Source organism: Streptopelia decaocto (genome assembly GCF_964273445.1).
Source record: "Streptopelia decaocto genome assembly, chromosome: 1".
In the NCBI taxonomy this organism is placed as follows: domain Eukaryota; kingdom Metazoa; phylum Chordata; class Aves; order Columbiformes; family Columbidae; genus Streptopelia; species Streptopelia decaocto.
In genome coordinates, this window is record NC_138663.1 from 188,198,788 (window position 1) to 188,218,036 (window position 19,249).

At 41.0% G+C, this 19,249-nt stretch overlaps 2 protein-coding genes across 5 annotated transcripts in view; one reads left to right on the plus strand and one right to left on the minus strand.

Moving 5' to 3' along the window:
• PDS5B (PDS5 cohesin associated factor B) overlaps positions 1-10,411 on the minus strand; it is a 104,542-nt gene extending 94,131 nt beyond the window's left edge. For 3 of the 4 annotated variants that reach the window (XM_082047196.1, XM_082047197.1, XM_082047194.1), the window contains exon 1: positions 10,283-10,411. The gene's annotated coding sequence lies outside the window, so the exon portion shown is untranslated. Of the gene's footprint in view, positions 1-9,629; positions 9,664-10,282 lie in introns of those variants that run through there. The other variant, XM_082047195.1, reaches the window with a different exon arrangement.
• LOC309437167 (uncharacterized protein) lies at positions 9,715-10,762 on the plus strand (the record flags this gene model as incomplete). The annotated part of the gene is made up of 2 exons (XM_082047241.1): positions 9,715-9,988; positions 10,410-10,762. Exon 2 carries the CDS (start codon positions 10,439-10,441, stop codon positions 10,760-10,762), a length of 324 nt encoding a protein of 107 aa, XP_081903367.1. The 5' UTR covers positions 9,715-9,988; positions 10,410-10,438.
• Positions 10,763-19,249: the final 8,487 nt, after the last annotated feature.

Sequence of the window (19,249 nt, forward strand, 5' to 3'; positions counted from 1 at the left end):
ATGTTTGATCAGTCTGTAATAAAACAATTTGCACTTTCCTTGGATCGAAAATCATGTATTATGTATCATCAAGATAAGTTAAATTGGAAAAAAGTGCCCATAAATTCTACTAGATCACAAGAGCATATCTACAGAGGGGACAAGAAGAGAGAGAACGATAAGTAGAAAAGAGATAGAAATCACTAAAAACACCAGAAATACTGGGAGATCCTACCCAAAGAAAACAAACCACCATAAGACAAAAGCTCAACAATAAATAGCTCAGACAATGAAGAAAAATGGATAATTATAGGAACACTCTAGTTTTTAATTTAAAGTTTTGGAACAACTTTATGATTGATAACTGAAGAAAAATATCCAAATAGAACAGAGCAGACCTTGATCAGTTTACAAAGGAGTTTAGTATCTTGCTGTTATGGGCTACATGAACAGTTATTTGAAAAAGCAGGCCTTTCACCCCACAAAATATTTATTTTACTAGAATCACCAGAAACACTGACAGAAAGTTCTTAGACTGATACTCTAAAATAAGAGAAGAACTGACAACCAGCCTAAGTATCAAAATTTCACAATATCACTAGTCTACAGTCAATTTTTACACAGGCCTCTTTTGGCAGGGAAGTTCCTTTAAGATTCAGTATAGCAAGAATTATTTGCTTTCTCCTCCAACAGCTGGAAAGGAATGGGGGGAAGGAGGCAGGAATTATTATTTTCCTTTACATTAATTCTATTTTCAAAACAGCACAACAAATAAAAAACACTAATAAAAACCTCTGATATCTTGCATTAAAAGTTTAAGAAGGCAAACATCTTTAGTATTTATACACAAGGGAAAATGAAAACATGCAAGAGTGACATTGAAGCCATGGGGAAAATAAGGGAAATGTGAAAGAAAGCAGGAGACAACTACAACAGACAGACATTAGTTAGAAATCAAGTTTAATCACTCTATTGCCCCTTGGGAGGAAACAACACTTCGTATTATTTTCATGAACCATCTATTTGGCAAAAAAAGCCTTATTGAGCCCTACCATGAAACTTGGGTGTTTGGTTTGGAGTTTTTTGTAAGGGTTAAAACCAAACAAAAGACTCCAAACATTAAGAATACCAGCATGCTACCACAGAAGCAAAACATTTGATAAAATTTCTTAGTTGGATAACATCTATATATTTACTTTACTAACAAGTCAGAATTCATATACATAAATGAGACTCCCATTCCTAACTTTGTATAAAATGTTAAAAAATTACAATATTAAATACCTCATACCCTATCGCAAATGATTCAGTACAGAATTACTAAAGATTGGTGGTGGGATAGATTGAATTGCAGGACCTAAAAGAAAGCATGGCTATTGCACTGCAAAGTCAGATGTTGTGCTAAATAACAGTGCATACACTCCTCATCAACATGAATTATATACAAATATTTATATTAGGGCTGCATACAGAAATCTTAGTATTAAAATCATATTCAGGTGGGTGTTTACAAACAGAAGTTGTCTACTCAGATGGCTTGTATCAGTTTAGGTTTTTTCCAGCTAAGTAGAACATTTTTATTTGCTTTTTGCAAAACTCTAAGTGACAGAAAACCATAGACTGAAAAAATAATTGTGTCCCTGAAGACAGAGGAAGAACCCAGAATTGTGATTACAAAGCACAAATTTTATGATTTACTGCAACCAGGTGAACCACGTGCAATAGCAGGAGGTTTTTAAGAACACAGTCATCTGCTATTATACATGAATGTATCAGTAACATCACTTAAATTAAAAAAAAAAGTTGAAGCTGAAGATTCTTGTGATGCTTCAATCTGCAAAATCTAACTTACCTTTGACATTTCTACATTCGACCAACAGGCAAGCTTTCTTTGCTGATAATCCATTTGGTCCTGTAACTTCTTTTAGTAGAGTTATTCATCCCTCATTTTTAGCCCTCTGAGGTGGTGTTTTCACCAAATGGCTGAGGTTGGAAGGAACCTCTGGAGGTCATCTGGTTTAACCCCCCTGCTCAAGAAGTGTCTCCTAAAGCCAGCTGCCGAGGACATCCAGATGGCTTTTGAGCATCTCCAACGGTGGAGACTCCACAACCTCCCAGGACAACCTGTGCCAGTGCTTGGTCACCCTCACAGTGAAGAGGTGTATCCTGATGTTCAGAGGGAACCTCCTGTGTTTCAGGTTGTGCCCATTACTGCTGGTCCTCTCACTGGGCATTGCTGAAGAGAGCCTGACTTTCTCTCTTTTCATCCTCCTTTCAGAAATTTACATACATTGATACATTTTAATCCTGGCTTAGGTACAAACAGGACTGTATGTACTATTACACCTACGCCAGCCTTCTTGATCATGTATTTTTGAACTCCATGTTTTGTTTTCCCTTTTGAAATTAAGGCTTAATATTTAGTTATCCTTCAGTTGCAGCTCGCCACTCCCATTAGGACAAAAGGAGATGGAATGAAGCTACATCAGGAAAAGTTCAGACTGGACAAAAAACTCAATAGAAACTAATCTTTATTCTTTGTTAAAAGGATGGGGTTTGCAACTGAAAGGAGCAAGCTTCAAAGTATTAATAAATAGATATAGCTGCTTCCACTATGACTGCATGCAATCAAGATACAACCGTTCAGAGTTTCCACTTATTACTTCAGGTACAAGAACTGTTTGTGTGCACATTATAGATTGCTCTGTCCCGATTCCCCTTAAGTTAGAAGGTTAACATAACCAAACCTGGAGATTAACAAACATTTCTGGTAAATTCTGTTGACAGAAAAATCAATAATCCACCTGTCTGCTTACAGACAGATGTTACAGCAGAAAAAGTTGCTACTGTCCACACCTCAAGACACATTCTCAGCTCTAGAGCAGTCTGTCTTAATTAAGTCTTTAAGACAAAAAGCTCAGCTTAGCATGGAAACAGCTGAGGTATGGACACGTTTACTTCTACCAACTCCACTGCAGGGGCCAACAAGCTGTATCAGACAAAGAGAGTAGAAAGTTGAGGGGCTATGGGAAAGGCATGCAACCAAGAACCAAAGTTAATAAAAGGAGGACAACACTCCACCCCCCACCCCCCCAAAAAACCAATACAAAACAAAACGCAACACCACAACACACAAACTCCATACATCACATCTTAGGAACCTCAAGGCTGGAAGTCTAAGAAGTGTTGAAGAAGGTGAGAAAGGAAATGGGGTTTACTTGCACAATCAGATGCTTGAAGAGGTACAAACTAGACTGTGGAGTCACTGGAGAGCAGGACCAGAGCAGAAGGATCAGCTGCGGGGGGTGGAGGGGAATACACATCCAGCAGAACTCCAGCAGTACAACATGCAAACATCATTTGTGACTCTGCTCTGCTACCAATTTGTAAGAATCCACTGAAAAGCTCTTGTGCCTCATCCCACTTAATGCTAGTTCAAAGAAAAAAAAACTTATTGCTACTACTAATGTTCCATTAATTTAATTAGTAGTAGCTACATATAGCTAAAAGTAACAACCTAATAACTTGACAAAACACATCCACACAGTGAATTTGTTTACTAAGTTTGTTTAAAAAGAAACAGTAGAAGAAAATATTTGCAAAATGAGTTATTAAGAGTTAAGAAACATCAGAATTAAGATTTCTTGTACAATATCAAAAAGGATACACATAGAGGACCTGATTTACCTGATCCCTCATTACTTTTTTCCACCACCGGACTTCTTTCTCATTCAAAGCAAAGAAGCTACTTGACTCTTCTCCTTGTAATTTAATGTGTGTCCCATTATTACACCCATGCTCTGAGGAGACTTAATTTCCTACTAGACTTCAGTACAGGACTCACCCACTGTCATATATTAGCATGCAATAAAAGTTCCCTTGTTTTCACAACACTTCTACAAAATTATTCATTAAAAGGGTATTATTCCCATTTTATATATGACTAATCTGAGTTACAGGCTGAAATTTAAGAACTTCCCACCAATTTTGTCTGCACAGTTAGAGAAATTTACGGCACAACTTCTGAAGTATGTCCTGGTATCCAGCCCTGTGTATGAAACTAAAGCTTCTGTTGAGCCATGCAGAAGCGGGCAGGATCTAGAGCCTGTCTCCCAGGAAATCAACACTAGACTAACAAGCACTTGTGGGAAGTTTGGTTTAAAGAGACTTATCTGAGATCACAAGAAACTGACAGAAAGAAAGAATCCCAGTATTCCAAAGCGACATTCAGTCACCCAAATCAGCAGATATGCTTTGCCTTCCCACAGTCCCCTGTCAATTAATTTCACATTTTCCAGCTTTTGGAAAATATGACAGCCAACTTTGATACGCAGCTCTAACTCCTAAATACAGCATGTTCAAAAAAATCCTATGTAAATCATAACTGAAGACTACCATAACAGGTACATACGAGGACAGAAATGAATTTAAATGGTTTACTATTTTTAAAAAGTAATTGTAATTTGGATATTGTTTTAAGGCATTTTTGTACGTAAGATAGAAGATTTAGGGGACAATGATCCACTTCAAGGAAGTTTTTATTTCTTAATGTGCTCACATATAACACTGCATGAACACCCTGATGGAGAGCTTACTACAGGCAACATTTGTAACTTAGGGAAGACTTCCAGAATGTTTCAAGTTCTCAAAGCACAGATATACAAGTCATTAAAAATGAGCACAGAATATTTCTTTCTGAAAACTGTGCATGTATGAAATCTCTGTTCTTAGTTCCCTCAACTAAAGGAATGCTTCCAAGAACTACAGCCTGCATAAAGTAAGCTGGGCAAATGGAAGGGAAATGCATCTCCTACTTGCTATCTGAAAAGCTCCCTCACAAATCTTCTGAAGAGTTTATCATCAAGCTTATTCATTCTTTCATTTCCAAAAACCTGGAAAGCAAAATATTATAGCCTTATTTTAACTAGTTCATACTCTCAGAGGAAGAAAACCCAATGTAAACTTTATCACATAACATGAATTTGGTGTCCATGATTTGTCTCTCTGAGTTCCTTGACAAGCTCTGGGTGGCACACAGAGTGTCCATAGAATCATTTCAGTTGGAAGAGACCCTCAGGATCATCGAGTCCAACCATAACCTAACTCTAGCATGTCCCTAACAACCTCATCTAAATGCCTTTTAAACACCTCCAGGGACGGTGACTCCACCACTTCCCTGGGCAGCCTGTTCCAATGCCTGACAACCCTTTCCAGGAAGAAATTTTTTCTAATATCCAATCTAAACCTCCCCTGGCGCAACTTGGAGCCATTTCCTCTTGTCCTATCACTTGTTGCTTGGGAGTAGAGACCAACACCCTCCATACTACATCTCCCTTTAAGGTAGCTGCAGATAGCTATTGGATCTCCCCTCAGCCTCCTTTTCTCCAAGCTAAACAGCCCCAGTTCCCTCAGCTGCTCCTCATCAGACTTGTGCTCCAGACCCCTCACCAGCTTCATGAGCTGCACTCTCTCTAGTGTTTTAATATCCTTCTTATGATGAGGGGCCCAAAACTGAACACAGGATTCAAGGTGCAGCCTCACCAGTGTCAAGTACAGTGGCAAATCACTTTGTTAGTCCTGCTGGCCACACTATTGCTGACCCAAGCCAGGATGCTGTTGGCCTTTTTGGCCACCTGGGCACACTGCTGGCTCATGCTCAGCCTGTACAAAAGCTTTTACAACTCATGGCACCAAAAGCTACAGCCTTTTCCATACACTTGGTATATTTGTACAGGAATGAACTACACACAGTGCTTCATACTAAACTGTCAAACAACAAAGTATTTACCAGAAACAATACCACACTTAACCATAAACCACCTCCATACATTTTCGCCAAGAAAACTCTTTCAACTTTTAAGTAGGTAGATGCAGAAAAAAAATCCCTAAAGGTAATAAAAAGTTTCCATAAAGTATCTTCTGCTCACTTTTTGTAACTGACAACTCATCTCAATTCTTTTTTCTTGTAAGAACAGAAACCTAACAAGTGTAGTACCAAAGATTTCCCAGTAATCTGATTGTCTTCATTGAACCTCTACATCCAAGTATCAAAGCAGTACCAACAGAAGTTGAACAGTCAAACCTGAGGGGGCTCAAGGATTACATATGGAAAGCTTTGACATAGATTTTTCTGAGATTTCCTCATGACTGTATGTTTGCACTCAGCATGGGAAACTTAATTTTCCTTTTTTGTTTGTTTTTTAATAAAGTCTTTTCTTTCCTCCCAAGAATTTCAGAATTCTGATTCTTGATGTTGAATTGAGTTACAATGTGGATACATGGTGGATGTCTCAGAGAGAACCAGAGGCTGCTCTGATAGAAGCTGTGGACAACTAATGGGTATATTTGCACAAAAAGTGGAAAGGCTCACTCAGTAGTTACCTTCTAAGTGATTAACAATTATGTTTTAGCTGAATCTAGGCATCTTTAAAAGAGCTACAAAATGTAGTTTATGTGACTATATAATGGAAGCAATTAAGACAATAAGATTTTTGACTGCTAACTTCATGTCTTTTTTGTCCATTAAAAAGTGTGCAAGTGAAGCATCTCATTTCAGCAGCAGAAGCATCCACCAGGGTTTCTAATTAAGTCAGAGAAAAAGTACACACAGTTAGTATTGTGTGGAATAAATCTTTAAAGAACCAGGTCTAAATTAGAAAACCCCAGATGGGGTCCTGATCCCTGGTTACGGTACTACCATATAAATGGTGAGAGACACAAGATGATTAGTACAAACATGCCCATCTGTTCCAAATGAGGTATGGCATGCTTTTTTTCTTATTATTTCTTGAAGCATATTAATACCTAAGTTGTCATGAGCCGAAATTACAGATCTGAAGAAAGAAGCAGAATGATGTAGAATGTTTTTCCAGGGCTTTAGATGGGATGTGAAATGGTGAATTGCACAGATACGGACAAAGTAATAGAGGTCTTAATCCTCAGAACCTATTTCAAGGACTTCCTCACACTTTAGAAGAGACTGAAAAGCAGTCTATACAGAGACTTCACAGAGTGGAGGCGTTAACATTTTAAGTCTTAAGAACTAAGTTAAAATATTAGTTGTATTTCATGGAATTATTTCAAGTCAGATGTGTTACAGTAATTATTCACATTAGTAGCATTTTATAATGGAATCCAAAATGTTAAAAGCAGTTTTTGAACTAAACCACTAACATGCTACAACAACAAAGTATATTTTCATTCATACGCTGCACTTTTGGTATATTTTACTTAAGTATCAGAACTAAGCAGGAAAAAAAAAAAAGAAACAAGCTTTCTATAAGACTACATTCAACTGAAGAAGTCACCAATGGAAAAGTAATAGATATGTCATTCATATACATGCACAGTCTTAACTTTTAGATGTTCAACCTTGGAGAACAAGGAAAGATTGTTTTCTTTTTGAAGCATATGTTTTACAATTCTTTAAAAGCCTGCACATGATTCCTTCCAGGCTCTATCAATGCCATTCAAATAGTCCAGAAGATCTACAAATCTGATAAATCAACACTTCACCAACAGGGATCACTTATATACCACATCCCTTTAAAAAAGTTTCCTCAGTTTTCCCTTACCAGTTAGTTTCAAAGCTGACTGAGAGCACCCAATATTCCCTCAGTCTTTCCAAAGATGATTTCAGGTTGCAACATTGACATTTTGTGCTAAGAGTAAAAACACCTTTACTTTAAAAACTTGTTAAAAGGAATATGATACACTATCTTACCACTTGTCAGTGCCACACACCAGAACTACTTTTTTTTGTTCTAATAGAGGGACTTGTCTGAAGGCAGGGAGGAAGCCTATGTCAAGAAAGAGAAAGGTATGTATTTGGGCTAAATAATATTTATGGAAAGGGATATTAGAATGAAACTAACAGGGGAAAATAGTGAATTGTAGTGTCACATTTTCCTCCATTTCCTACTTTGCATGCTTTTACTGTTCAGCTTCATATTTTCTTATTCATTGCTCCCATGAAAATTCTCCTTGAGCAACAAGTAGCCATTAACACCTCTTCCAAACTCAGGCTTAAAGAAAAAAAATCTACTCCAAAAAACTTTAAATGAAAATCCCTTACTAAAAAGACTCCTACACATACCAATACAACCTCTTACGCTTCCCTATGAAGAGAGTGTGACTGAAGAAAGAAAGAGACAGAGAAGAAAAAAGCATAGCCTGACAGCCTGGTAGAGAGCAATGTATCCCAAATGAAAACCCATCTCTCTTGAGGAGGTAACAGAGCCTCCTGTTCCAGAGCCAAAAATGGATAATGCCTGAGGTCACGCCCATATTTCATTACTATGCTTTTCCAAATGTTAGCAATGACTGTTAGTTTTTATATTTTTAATTACAGCTGAATAATAACTTAGCTGACTTGCTCAATTTAAGTCAATAAGTAAGCTTGTTAGACACAGTCTAAACCAAACATTTGTATGGCACACAAGAAAAAAAAAACACAGCAAAAGTGTTATACACATATGATTTTCCATTCTGGTTTATTTAGCAGTTTCATCAAAAACTGAACTACAGTTTATCCAGCCTGTATAGTAACTAGTAAACGGAATGCAAAAGACTCGCAGGCAAATGATATGTACAAGAACTATTGAAAAAAAAAAAAACAACCAACCACCACCACCACACCCCCCCACTCCACAATCATAAAGTACAACCTTGCTTCAAACACAGACACAAGATGTCATGCAAGTACTAAACTACTTTCTCTGATAGCGCACGCTTTCAGATGCTGGTGATGAACAGCATTCGTTCATACACCTCCGTTACACTATCGGTACCTGATCGTCTGACACTCGCTGCTTTCTTTTAAGGTAGTCTTAGCAGAGCACACATTCAGCTGTTCCACATTTTTTGAGGTACTACTTGACACAAGTACATAGAATATTTAGAGTATGTCTATATTACATACAAGACATATCAAGCAAAATTTCCATCTTCTGAAAACTGAACAATTCCACTAGTTGGGAAGGGGAAAACCTGAAGGAACGCACGTCATCTTATCTCCTTCCCAAAACGTGATTTGACACTCGCTTTCAACTATAAAGCCACTCAAATTTTCAACACTCCTTCTATTCCATCCCCAGCAAAGAGAAGTCAATTACAGCCAAAGCACCTACCCAGCGAGCACAAAACAAAGACCAACACGAGAATACTTCAGCAGTTCTGTTAAATGGGAAAAAGAACGCCTAACAAAATAATCACAGCTCTCAGTAAGCAACCATGCAGGAAGCAAACATAAAAGTCAGAATAAGGCTTGCAAGACAAAATCCAGCTCTGTAGGAGCTGGTCTGCTGCAGTTTAATTCTCCGGGATTGTTCACCGTCATTAATTGTTGATTTGTTTTGAAGAACATAGTGATTTATTTGAAGCGAGATGAAGTTACAGAACCTAGATTCCTGACCAGAAGCTCTCAACGTAAACAATACATAATCTATAAATTAACCATTCTCCATCTGGCAATTCAGATGTAAAATTCATAGTTTTTCATCCACCAGGCAGCGGCAGCCCACCCCCGCCCCCCCTTCCTTCCCGAGCGCTTTCTAATAGAGCCTGATGCAAAGGGGGAGGGAAAAAAAGAAAGAAGAAAAAAAAAAAAAAGCCAGCATGAAAGAAACGGGCTCGCACAAGTAGGGACCCACCAAACCGAGGTCCTGGGCGGCCGGAGCTCCCCCGGCCGAGGATCTCTGCTGAGCGCGGAGCGGAGAGACCGAGGCGGGCGGGGGTGGGCGCTGGGGGTGTCCCCTGGCCGAGCCCGGGCAACCGCGCGGGGCGGCGGGAGCCCCGGTGCAGCCCGAGCGGGGAGTAGGCCGGCGGCAAGGGGCAGGGAGGGGACAGGGAGGGGACACCACAGCGCGCGAGCAGCCTCCCCCCGCCCTCCCCCCGCCGCGAGGAGCCACCGGCGCTGAGCGCGCGACACCACCCGCCGGGCCACCTGGAGGGGGGGGGGGGGGGAAAGGGGGTGACCCCCAGGCCCCCGCGAGCGCGCACCCCAGCCAAGGTCAACCCTCGCGGGGCCCCGCGGAGTGGGGGGGGTGGGGGGCGGCAAATTTAATTTGTGACGCCGGCCAGGGGAAAGGGGGAGGGGAGCTGCCCCGACAAGGGGCGAGGGGGATGGGAAGGGGGGGCTCCGCCAAGGGGAGGTCTCCCTCCCTGCTCCCCCCCGTCCCCCTGCTCGAGCGCTGGCCGCGGGGCTCGGTCCGGGCGGGCGCCCCCCCACCCCCGCCACAGCGGAGGGAAAATGGAGCGGGGACGGGGTGGGGGGTAACCGCGGCCGAGGTGTTGGGCTCCTTACCCCGCCGCAGCCGCCTCTCCTCGCTGGTCCCAGGCGGGTCCGCTCCGCGCTGCCGCTGCTCCGGGCTCGGAGAGGAGCTACCGCCGTAGCCGCAGCCAATCGCCTCTAACCCCCTCCCCTTCCGCAGCTCGCCTCGGTCCCCCTGTCGGCTTCAAAATGGCGCCAACTTGTCTCCGGCTGCTCCAATGGAACCGCCGAGGGAAGCGAGCGGGGCCAGAGCGGGGCAGCAGCGCCCCCTGCCGGCCCGCGCGCTCGCCACGGCGCGGGCACCGGCCGGAGCCGCCGGTTACAGGGCCCGCGGGCAGCGCTCCCCGCAACGGCGGCTTCGCCGCCCCCGGCTCCCCGCGCCGCCCAGCGAGCCCTGACCTCCGTCCCGCCGCGGGCGGGAGCCGCGGAGCACCGCTGCCGGGCGGTGACGGGGAGCGGGGTGTTAAAAAAGTCACGACCCCTCCCTACGCTACCGCCCCGGGCCCGGTCTAGCCCTTGCTTTCCAGCCGCGACTAAGCCTGGCTTCCCCGGGACACTATCGGTAGCTGCACAGCACCGTACGAATCCTTGTCAAAGGCGAGAAACTCGGTTTAGAAACGTGAGGGCGCGATCCGAGCACCTCGCCCCGGCCGTGCCGGCTGCGTGACCCCGGCGCTCACGGAATCAGAGACCGTGAAGAGGAGATAAAGCAAACGGCCCCGGTCAAGAGGGGACCGGGCAGCCGCTTGACAGATAAACTACGGTCGATTATCTGCTGATATGCGCTGTGTAAATGAGTGAAATCAGTATTTCCCCCAAACAACATGAGTTATTAAAGGATTATGGTAACAATAAGGAATAGAGTTGCTTAACTGTGAAGAGCAGAAAAAGTAGCAGATACCGCTCATCAAACCCTTTGGTTTTGCTCCAGTAAGAGTTTCAGGGGCTCCCTTACAGGAAAACGCAAACAGAAAAGTGACGTAATTTCTTCTCACTGCTGCAGATACAGTGCTGCGATGGTGAAAGACATGTCAGGAGAAAATGGAAGCATATTATGATTTTAAAACCATAAAACATACTCAGCAGACCTGCTGAAATATACTCAGGGCTTTGTCGAGTGTGAGAAATATATTTAAATAGTATGTCGGCCAAGACACTGTAACTAGTATTTTAAATCTTCAAATAAGTTTCCTCAAGCCTTCTGAACTTGCTAACACATTGTAACCAGCTTGTTTTATTTTCATTTAGTTTTAAACTAAGTGAAATATCCTCATTGTCTAATGAATGCTACATCAGTCCTACCAGGATAAATTGCCAGGACAGTTACATTAAAAAAAAAAAAAGTTTTCAGGCCCCAAAACTCCCCTTCTTTACATTATAGGTGAATTATGTTTGTTTTTCTCTTCCTGAAAACAAATGTACTACTGCATGAGCAGAAAAGAGGAATACTTTGACAATTTCATATTATTTGTCATCAGGAAGGATCCTGCACTTGCAGACTTGCAGTCAGTTTTTTCATGCAGGTTGAAAAATTTTTCCACGATTCCTCCCTTGCCATCTATTTGGATTTAGTGAGATAAAAAGTCTTAGGTTGGGCAGTACATCTTTTTTCTATAGAGCACTTGCACCTGTGTGCAGGGACACTTACAAACCAGCAGAAAAGTTAAACATTCATATAGCTATTGCAATTAGGAAACTAAGTGCATGACTGTGAAAATATCTACTGTGCATACTTCGTATGCAAATATTTTGCTCCGCTTTATTGATGGAGCAGGTTACAGGAGCACTTAACGCTTTCAGCTCCTGTCAGGACTCCTCCAGCGGTGAAACCTTTGAGAAGTGACACCAGGCGCTGTCTAACAGAGGCCTCCCCGCAGTTGCGCCCTGCCCTTCATTTCGTGCCTGCACTAAGACTCTTTAAAAATTCAGAAGTCGACATTTTGGAGGTAATTCTTCCCTCCTTCTTTTTTCCACTCCTCCTCGGTTTCGCGACCGCGGAGGCGCGGAACCCGCAGCGCGGTGCTCGCTACGGGCGCCCCCGCCGTAGTACCGTGCGCGGCCCTCAGGAGGGAGCCCGTCCGACACCGCCGCTCCCGCCGGCCGGGGCCGCCCGCCGACCTTCACCCGCCGGCCCCGGCCGTTACCCCGCGGCCGGTTCGCGCCAAGGGAGGCCGGGGGGAGCGGCCTGCGTCGGTTGGTGACGGCCGGCGGGCGGCCACGCCGTGAGGCGGCACCGCCCGGCCGGCTGGGGCCCGCGGGCGGCAGGAGGCAGCATGGAGCTGCGGTTCCCCAGCGCCGCCGAGACCGTCCACTGACCGGCAAGCCCTCTGAGAACTCCTTGCACACTCGTTTGTTGGCTTGGCTAGACGTGATGCGCATGAGTTTCCTCAGAAAGTCATTTGGAAAGCGTTAAGGGCCGATATTCTACCTGCAGGAGGGAGTAACAAGTACCCAGTCCTAAAAGAGCTGCAGCACGCAACCTGTGCAAGCACTGGCTGTGTTCCCGAGGGCAGACTCAATCTCTCCCACAAGAAATTTCACGTCCCACAGCGCACTGATGAGTGTAACCAGACTCGTTCTTACTAGTTCTGCCACCTCTTAAAAGCGCAGGAAAAAAAAAAAAAAGGATAAATGTAGGATGTTACTTACAGAAATGGTGTATATCTTAAAGAAAGATTCAAAATATTTACACTAAATATTTTGCTTACAGTATGACACACAAAGAAAGCCAGTGCCACGGAACTCCAAAGATCAGGTCTTTTATACAAAATGTATGTGTCAAAGACACTGCTCACATCTCAGTGTTCAAGCAACAATGATGAACATCCGAGTCAAAGAACACCCTACATAGCAATATTCTTCTCACAGCTTTCTGTCTGTAAAAACGTTGTGTGGAAATAGCAGACTACAGTGACATGGGCAGGTTTGTACCTTAGAAATACACAGAATCTTCTCAACAATTAAAATGTTCTTCTAAGACCAATAGTCCACCTAGCCCTGTATTTGGTAACCAGCAGTGGCACCACCATCAGCAACATAATTTTTCCAGAGGGGGACCCATACTCTACATTTCCTGTTTGCTGGTCCCTGCAATTTCCCCAACTTAAATGCAGAAACCTCGGGGGATGGGGGGGTGGGGGCGGGGAAGAGATACTAGTTAGGGAGACCTGCTTACTCTCCATTGTTCATCATGCACTCCCGGCACCTACAGTTGCTACAATAGGGATACTCCATGTTTGCTTTGTATATACCTGTTTGTTCTCTTTAGAATCCACTTATGCACCTGTTGTCCACTAATGTCCCTGATCCCTTTTTTAACCTCCTGACACTGAGTATTTTCTAGGCAGCAGATTCCAGAAGCCCACTACCCACTGTGTCAAGAACCATATTTCTGCATTCATCCTGAACAGGGCCTTTCCGATTTGTAAAATTTGATCATGTTCTGCTCAGCTTTGTCTTCACACAATCAGAACCTAAACATTTTTAGTCCCTACTTTGTCAGACTGCTGAACTCTCCCTGTGGATCATCTGAGTCATGTTTCTCCATACCTTCAAATTTGTTGTGTCCTTCCAGACCAGACCTGCACACTGTACTCAAGATAGGAGTACACTGAGATTTCCCACAGAGCAGCAAATCACCTCTTTGTTGCTCTCAGTACCCTGATGTACCTCCTGATGATGCCTTATACCTCTGTCGTTTAGTGGGTTTTTTCTGCTGTAGTTTGAGCCAAAGATTTCAGAGAGCTGACAACAGTGACTTCAAGACTTCATTAATTTGAACTTCCAGGATGGAAGTAAAGCTTCACTTTACACCAACTACTTCAAAGGCTATCTGCCATCTTTTTACCCATTCACTCTTGTGAAGCCTTCTGGGCTTCTTTCCACCAGCACAGCACGTGATTACCTGAAAGAGTTTAACACCATCCAAGTATCCTTCATTGTGCACCCCCTTTCCCAGTTCATTGACGAAGATCAAAGATTGTTGCGCAAAACACCACCAGTAAACCCCAACATTTCTGGAGGAGAGCATTGCTGACTTTACTCTGGAAAGTGACCATTAAACTGTACTCTCTGCTTCCATCCTTTAACCAGATTTCCAGCTCAGAATAGGACATTTTCTCCAATTCCATGGTAATTTTGTTTCATAACTTTTAGTGAGGAACCTGCACAAGTGCTTTTTGAAAACACAAGTATGTTTGTTGGTTTGTCCTTGTCCACATACTTCCTGACTCAGAAACCTGCAGAAATCTGTGATGGTGTCAATATCTCCCTGCACAGAAAATAATGCTGGCACTTTCCCAAGACATTATGTTTATCCATAGGCCTGGTGATCTTATGCTTTTATGGTATTGGCCTTTCAGTGTGAATAGGAGTAGGAACAACTGTCAAGGTAACATCACCACCAGAAGATTCAATAAACATTTTAGTAAGTCTTCTCCCTCATTACAGTAACCCTGAGGCATTTGCATGTATGAATCTCTCTACTTGTTTTGCCTTTAAGTGCCTCCTTTATTTTCCATGCAAGGACTTAAACCATATAAGTATATGAAGGCATATCAGGTTTAGGGATGCTTCAAAGCAGAATAGACAAACATCCTAACTTTACCACTCATACCTTTATTTAAATAAGAGCTCTAAGATACACCTCACAGTTCTGAAAAGGCAGGGAGCTCAGGAAGAAAGCTGGCAGATGAGCAGTGGCGTAGACTTTCAGACCACCCCAGCATCCCACTGTGGGAGGACGGAATGTTGGAAGGAAGCTGGGTCCTAGAATGACTCAGTGCTGCAGACCTCAGCAATCCCTGTGGATTCACCATAGTGAAATATTAAAATTGCCTAACAGAATTCTACAATCCCAGGCAGAACAATGGAAGGAATAGGTTGGAGGGGGTGTTTGTTTGTTTGACCCCAGGAGCAGCAGATATTTTAGCTTAACCATATTATAAACCTCTGTTCTGGCTAGCAAGCTCAGTCAGGTCACAGGAGGGTGAACTAATACAAGGACAGAGGGACTACACAGCAGAGACCAAGAACACCTGCTTTTGATAGCAATAAGTTCTGAATTGTTTTATCAGCTTCTCTACCTATAGATTAACATTATGTCACTTAAAAGTAACTGTTAAGCAAATCCCTCTGTATAGTCATCACCAAAGTAGGAACATCATAAATAACAAAGAATTTGAATGCAAGCCAAGTGGTTTTTATTTGAATGCAAACTTCAAGTTACATTTCAAGAGTTACCCAAGAGATATCAAAACCACTTAACTGAATCCTAAAGTAGCTTTTGTTTCCTTTCATAAATGGATTGGGCAAAATCAAAGCAGAACAGAAAAGTAAAAATTGAAAAAAATGAAAAAATAGAAGAGTGTATTTTTTCCTTTTTTCCTTCATCACACTTATCTGAAGTCCCTTTCTTAATGTAGTAGGTTTGTGAAAAGGATATTTCTGTTTCCAGCATAGGTATAACTAGCTTTCCCTTCTGTTTGTTTCTTTTATAATTATGATTCTTAAACAATTGCATCAGAATAATTTGCTGGAAGCAACAATTAAAACAAAATTCATGTCATTTAGATACTAAGCCCTTCACACTGAAAGTGGTTTTGCTACATAGAAGGGAGAGTTAGTGCCTATATATACCTTTGACTTGCAGGTGTAGTGATTTGTCTCAGAGAAAGAAAAAACACTTCATTTATCAGTGTTGGCTCTTCAACTAAATGGCTGACATTATTATGAACATGAGTTAACTTTGCAACTAATTTTAGTATCTCATATGTCTCTTAAGTAATTTGCAGGGAAGCCACATGGAAACAGTGACTTAAGATGACTGGAATTTTTAGACTTACTGTCCTGTGAGTGTTGTTTCCAACACTGTCTCCTTGTAAACAGAAATCAAACAGCTGAATAAACAGTGATGCTCAGAAGCTACTATTCTAAAGTTTAATAGGTATCACTTTAATCTTAGTGCTAACAAGTCTGACTAAGATACCTATCTGCACCTGTCTTGTGGTTGTTTTCTAATAAAAAGACAAGAGTCGTTAAGTACTATATGACATTTCACACACACACACAAAAATACTAGAGATGATATTATGTTAATTTTCAGGGTAAGAACTGCAGGAAGCCTCTCACTCCACCTACTCCTCTGCACTCTTCATGTAACAGTTAACAGGCTACAGTGGGACACTAGTAAGATTAAATGACCTACTAAAGTAAGTCTTTCTATTAAAACAAAAACTATTACCCCCTCCCAAAATGCACCACCTCAAGTCAGCTGTAGATGTATCTTTCTCTCTGACCTCCCTTCTGAAGATAGAATCCTAATGTGATTAGTGCCTTTAGAGACATGTGTGGGAAGAGAATAATAAAATGTTTCATGTTACAGTAGCCACAGGAGTGAAAAACATAATTTAGATTGTTGATGTTCTGAAACAGAATCTGTCTCTTTACTGCAGTCAGGAAATGACAGTGCCTTATTTTGTTACCAACCAGTTAATCTTTTACCCTTTAGCTAAACAAATGAATGAATGCACAAACCTTTTGGACTTATAATACCAGTATTTTGTTGTTTGATTGGTTTGATTTTTTCCTTCTTTTTTTTTTTTTTTTTTTTTGGTTGTTGTCATTCTAGTATGGCTTAACAGCTGTTTTGTTGCTAAATATAATGGAATCTTCTTGCTGACCACCGACCACTCCAGCTATTTGCACCATGTATGCCTACAACTTAACACTAGCATAAGGTAAGGCAGCCAACATCCAAAAGCCACAGTAGTCAGGAAAAAAAAAAAAAGGTCTTCCCTTATTGCCTTCCTGACAGGTATGACAATAGGGAATTAGTATTTTGTGAGACTTGTGAGACTGTACCAGCAGTCTTTATTTCCTTGGTGATTAGCTCAGTTTGTCAGTGAATTAAATTAGTTTCTCCTCTGAGTTACCTGTAATTGATTTAAATGCTTTCCATCCTTAATTGAGATGTAGGATAGGAGGTGGGAGAAGGAGAGTACATAACCTAAATATTTTTAAGCACTGCTGTTAGTATGACAAAATGGGAAAAAATATTGAAGACATTTTTATTGTAAGTTGTATCTGAAAGGTGAGCATCTCAGTTGTTAAACTTCAAGTATTCAGATAAAAGTAATTTCAGGTAACAACTGCACAGTTAATAAAGTATTCTACAAAACAATGGGAATGTTAACATGGCCATACCTAAGCATGTTGCAATAAACTTCTGTAGTATTTAATCACTTATTTTAAGCATCAAACATTTAAACACATTGTGCTGTGTAAAATGCTGAGTATTTTTCAGTTGCTCTATCCAGTGCTCTTTTTCTTCTACTCACACTTTTTCCTTTTACTGTTCCACTGTCTGCCCTTTATTTAAAGCTACTTATTTTAATGTCCCACTGAATTTTAGTCTACTGAAGGCATTATACTCTGTCTCCTCCATTTTTATGTAAATTTGAGATGCTATTTAGATATTCTTGCAGACTAAGCGGTGCCTTGACCTTCACATCTCTTCCCAGAAATTCCCCATGCTCTACTTTGAAACACATAAATTGTTCAGAATCATGTTTTCTGGGTCTGCTTTCCCCTAATATTTCACAACCTGGAAGATCAGGTTTGCTGTAGGCCAGCAGTTACTAGATTTCCTAAAGCACTTTGCCTTAAAACAAAGGTTAAATCTTACAATTCTTTCAGTTTTGTTTTGCTATAGTGCTTGAGACCTAAGCCACAGAACAACTGCTTTACTGTAAATATATATATATATACACATTTACATATCATGTAGACTTCAGAAAAAAAAAAATAAATCAAAGATTTTAACAACATCCAAAATAAACTAATGTGTGTTCCTTTTATTTTCTCCTCACTATTTTTACCTTCAAAAGTATTCATCCAATACTGGAAAGGAATCAAATAACAATGCTTTAATGAAAAACTGCTTATAATCAAAAGAAACACTAATCTCTCTGTGGCTTAAATATCGCTCACTAAAATCTGTTACATATATCAAAAAATACTCCTATCGCCTATAACCAGCAGGCTAGTAGGGATATTTTTTTGGTAAAAACATAGGACTTTATAAAAACTATCATACAGAATTCCTACGTTAATTCTGCAGTTTAAATTTGAAAATAAAAAAACCCTCTTAATTTGTGGAAATTAATAAGCCAAAAACTGTTGCTGAATTTTTATAATTGAAACTTTGACCTGACATTTGCATATCAGTATAGCTTTTTGCTGTACAAATATTTCAGAATACCATTTGCCAAGTAAAATTCCTAGTTAGTTGAGTAAACCAGTTCTCTTAATGTTCACCAGAATTTCTCTCTAGATATTTTTTTATTTAAATTCAAAGAATCATGCAAGAGTATTTCCTGCATTTCCTAAATCATTCTGAAGACTCACTTCTTTCTAACAAGATTTAGCAAAGTACAGAGTGGCGAGACAAACCAAGACCCAAGGTGATTATCCTTTAGAAAGAAACATGATTAAATGTAAGTATGTAACTAGTCCTCTTGAACTCAAATGCATGTCTTATTAAAGTGCTATTAGAAAAAGAACAGTGTTATGAGAAGAAAGAAGAGTACTCTGCTACATCAAGTCTGATAACAAGATCAAGGCACAAGATCTAAATGATTTAGCTATCATTCCATATTAACCTTTAATTGTAAAGCCAATATCAAGTGGCGCCCGCTGGGTATTTATCTTGATTTTTTTTCCTTGTTATTACACACAGAGTCTCATAATTCTGTCCATCTTAAATTTGCCTAATCTTTTCTATTAAAAGGCAGGATACAAGCATATATTGTTTTGCCAACATTTAATTTTTTGTGTTCATATTTTTGATGCCAGCTATCTTCTTCACACTGAGTTATTTGAGCAAGTTTTATCTAAAATGTTTCTAGAAGCAAATTTAAGGGAAATCTTTCCTTATGGAAAAGAATAGTATAATGTTTTTATTAAAAATACCCAATGCTTCCTCTTTTATCAGATAGGAAC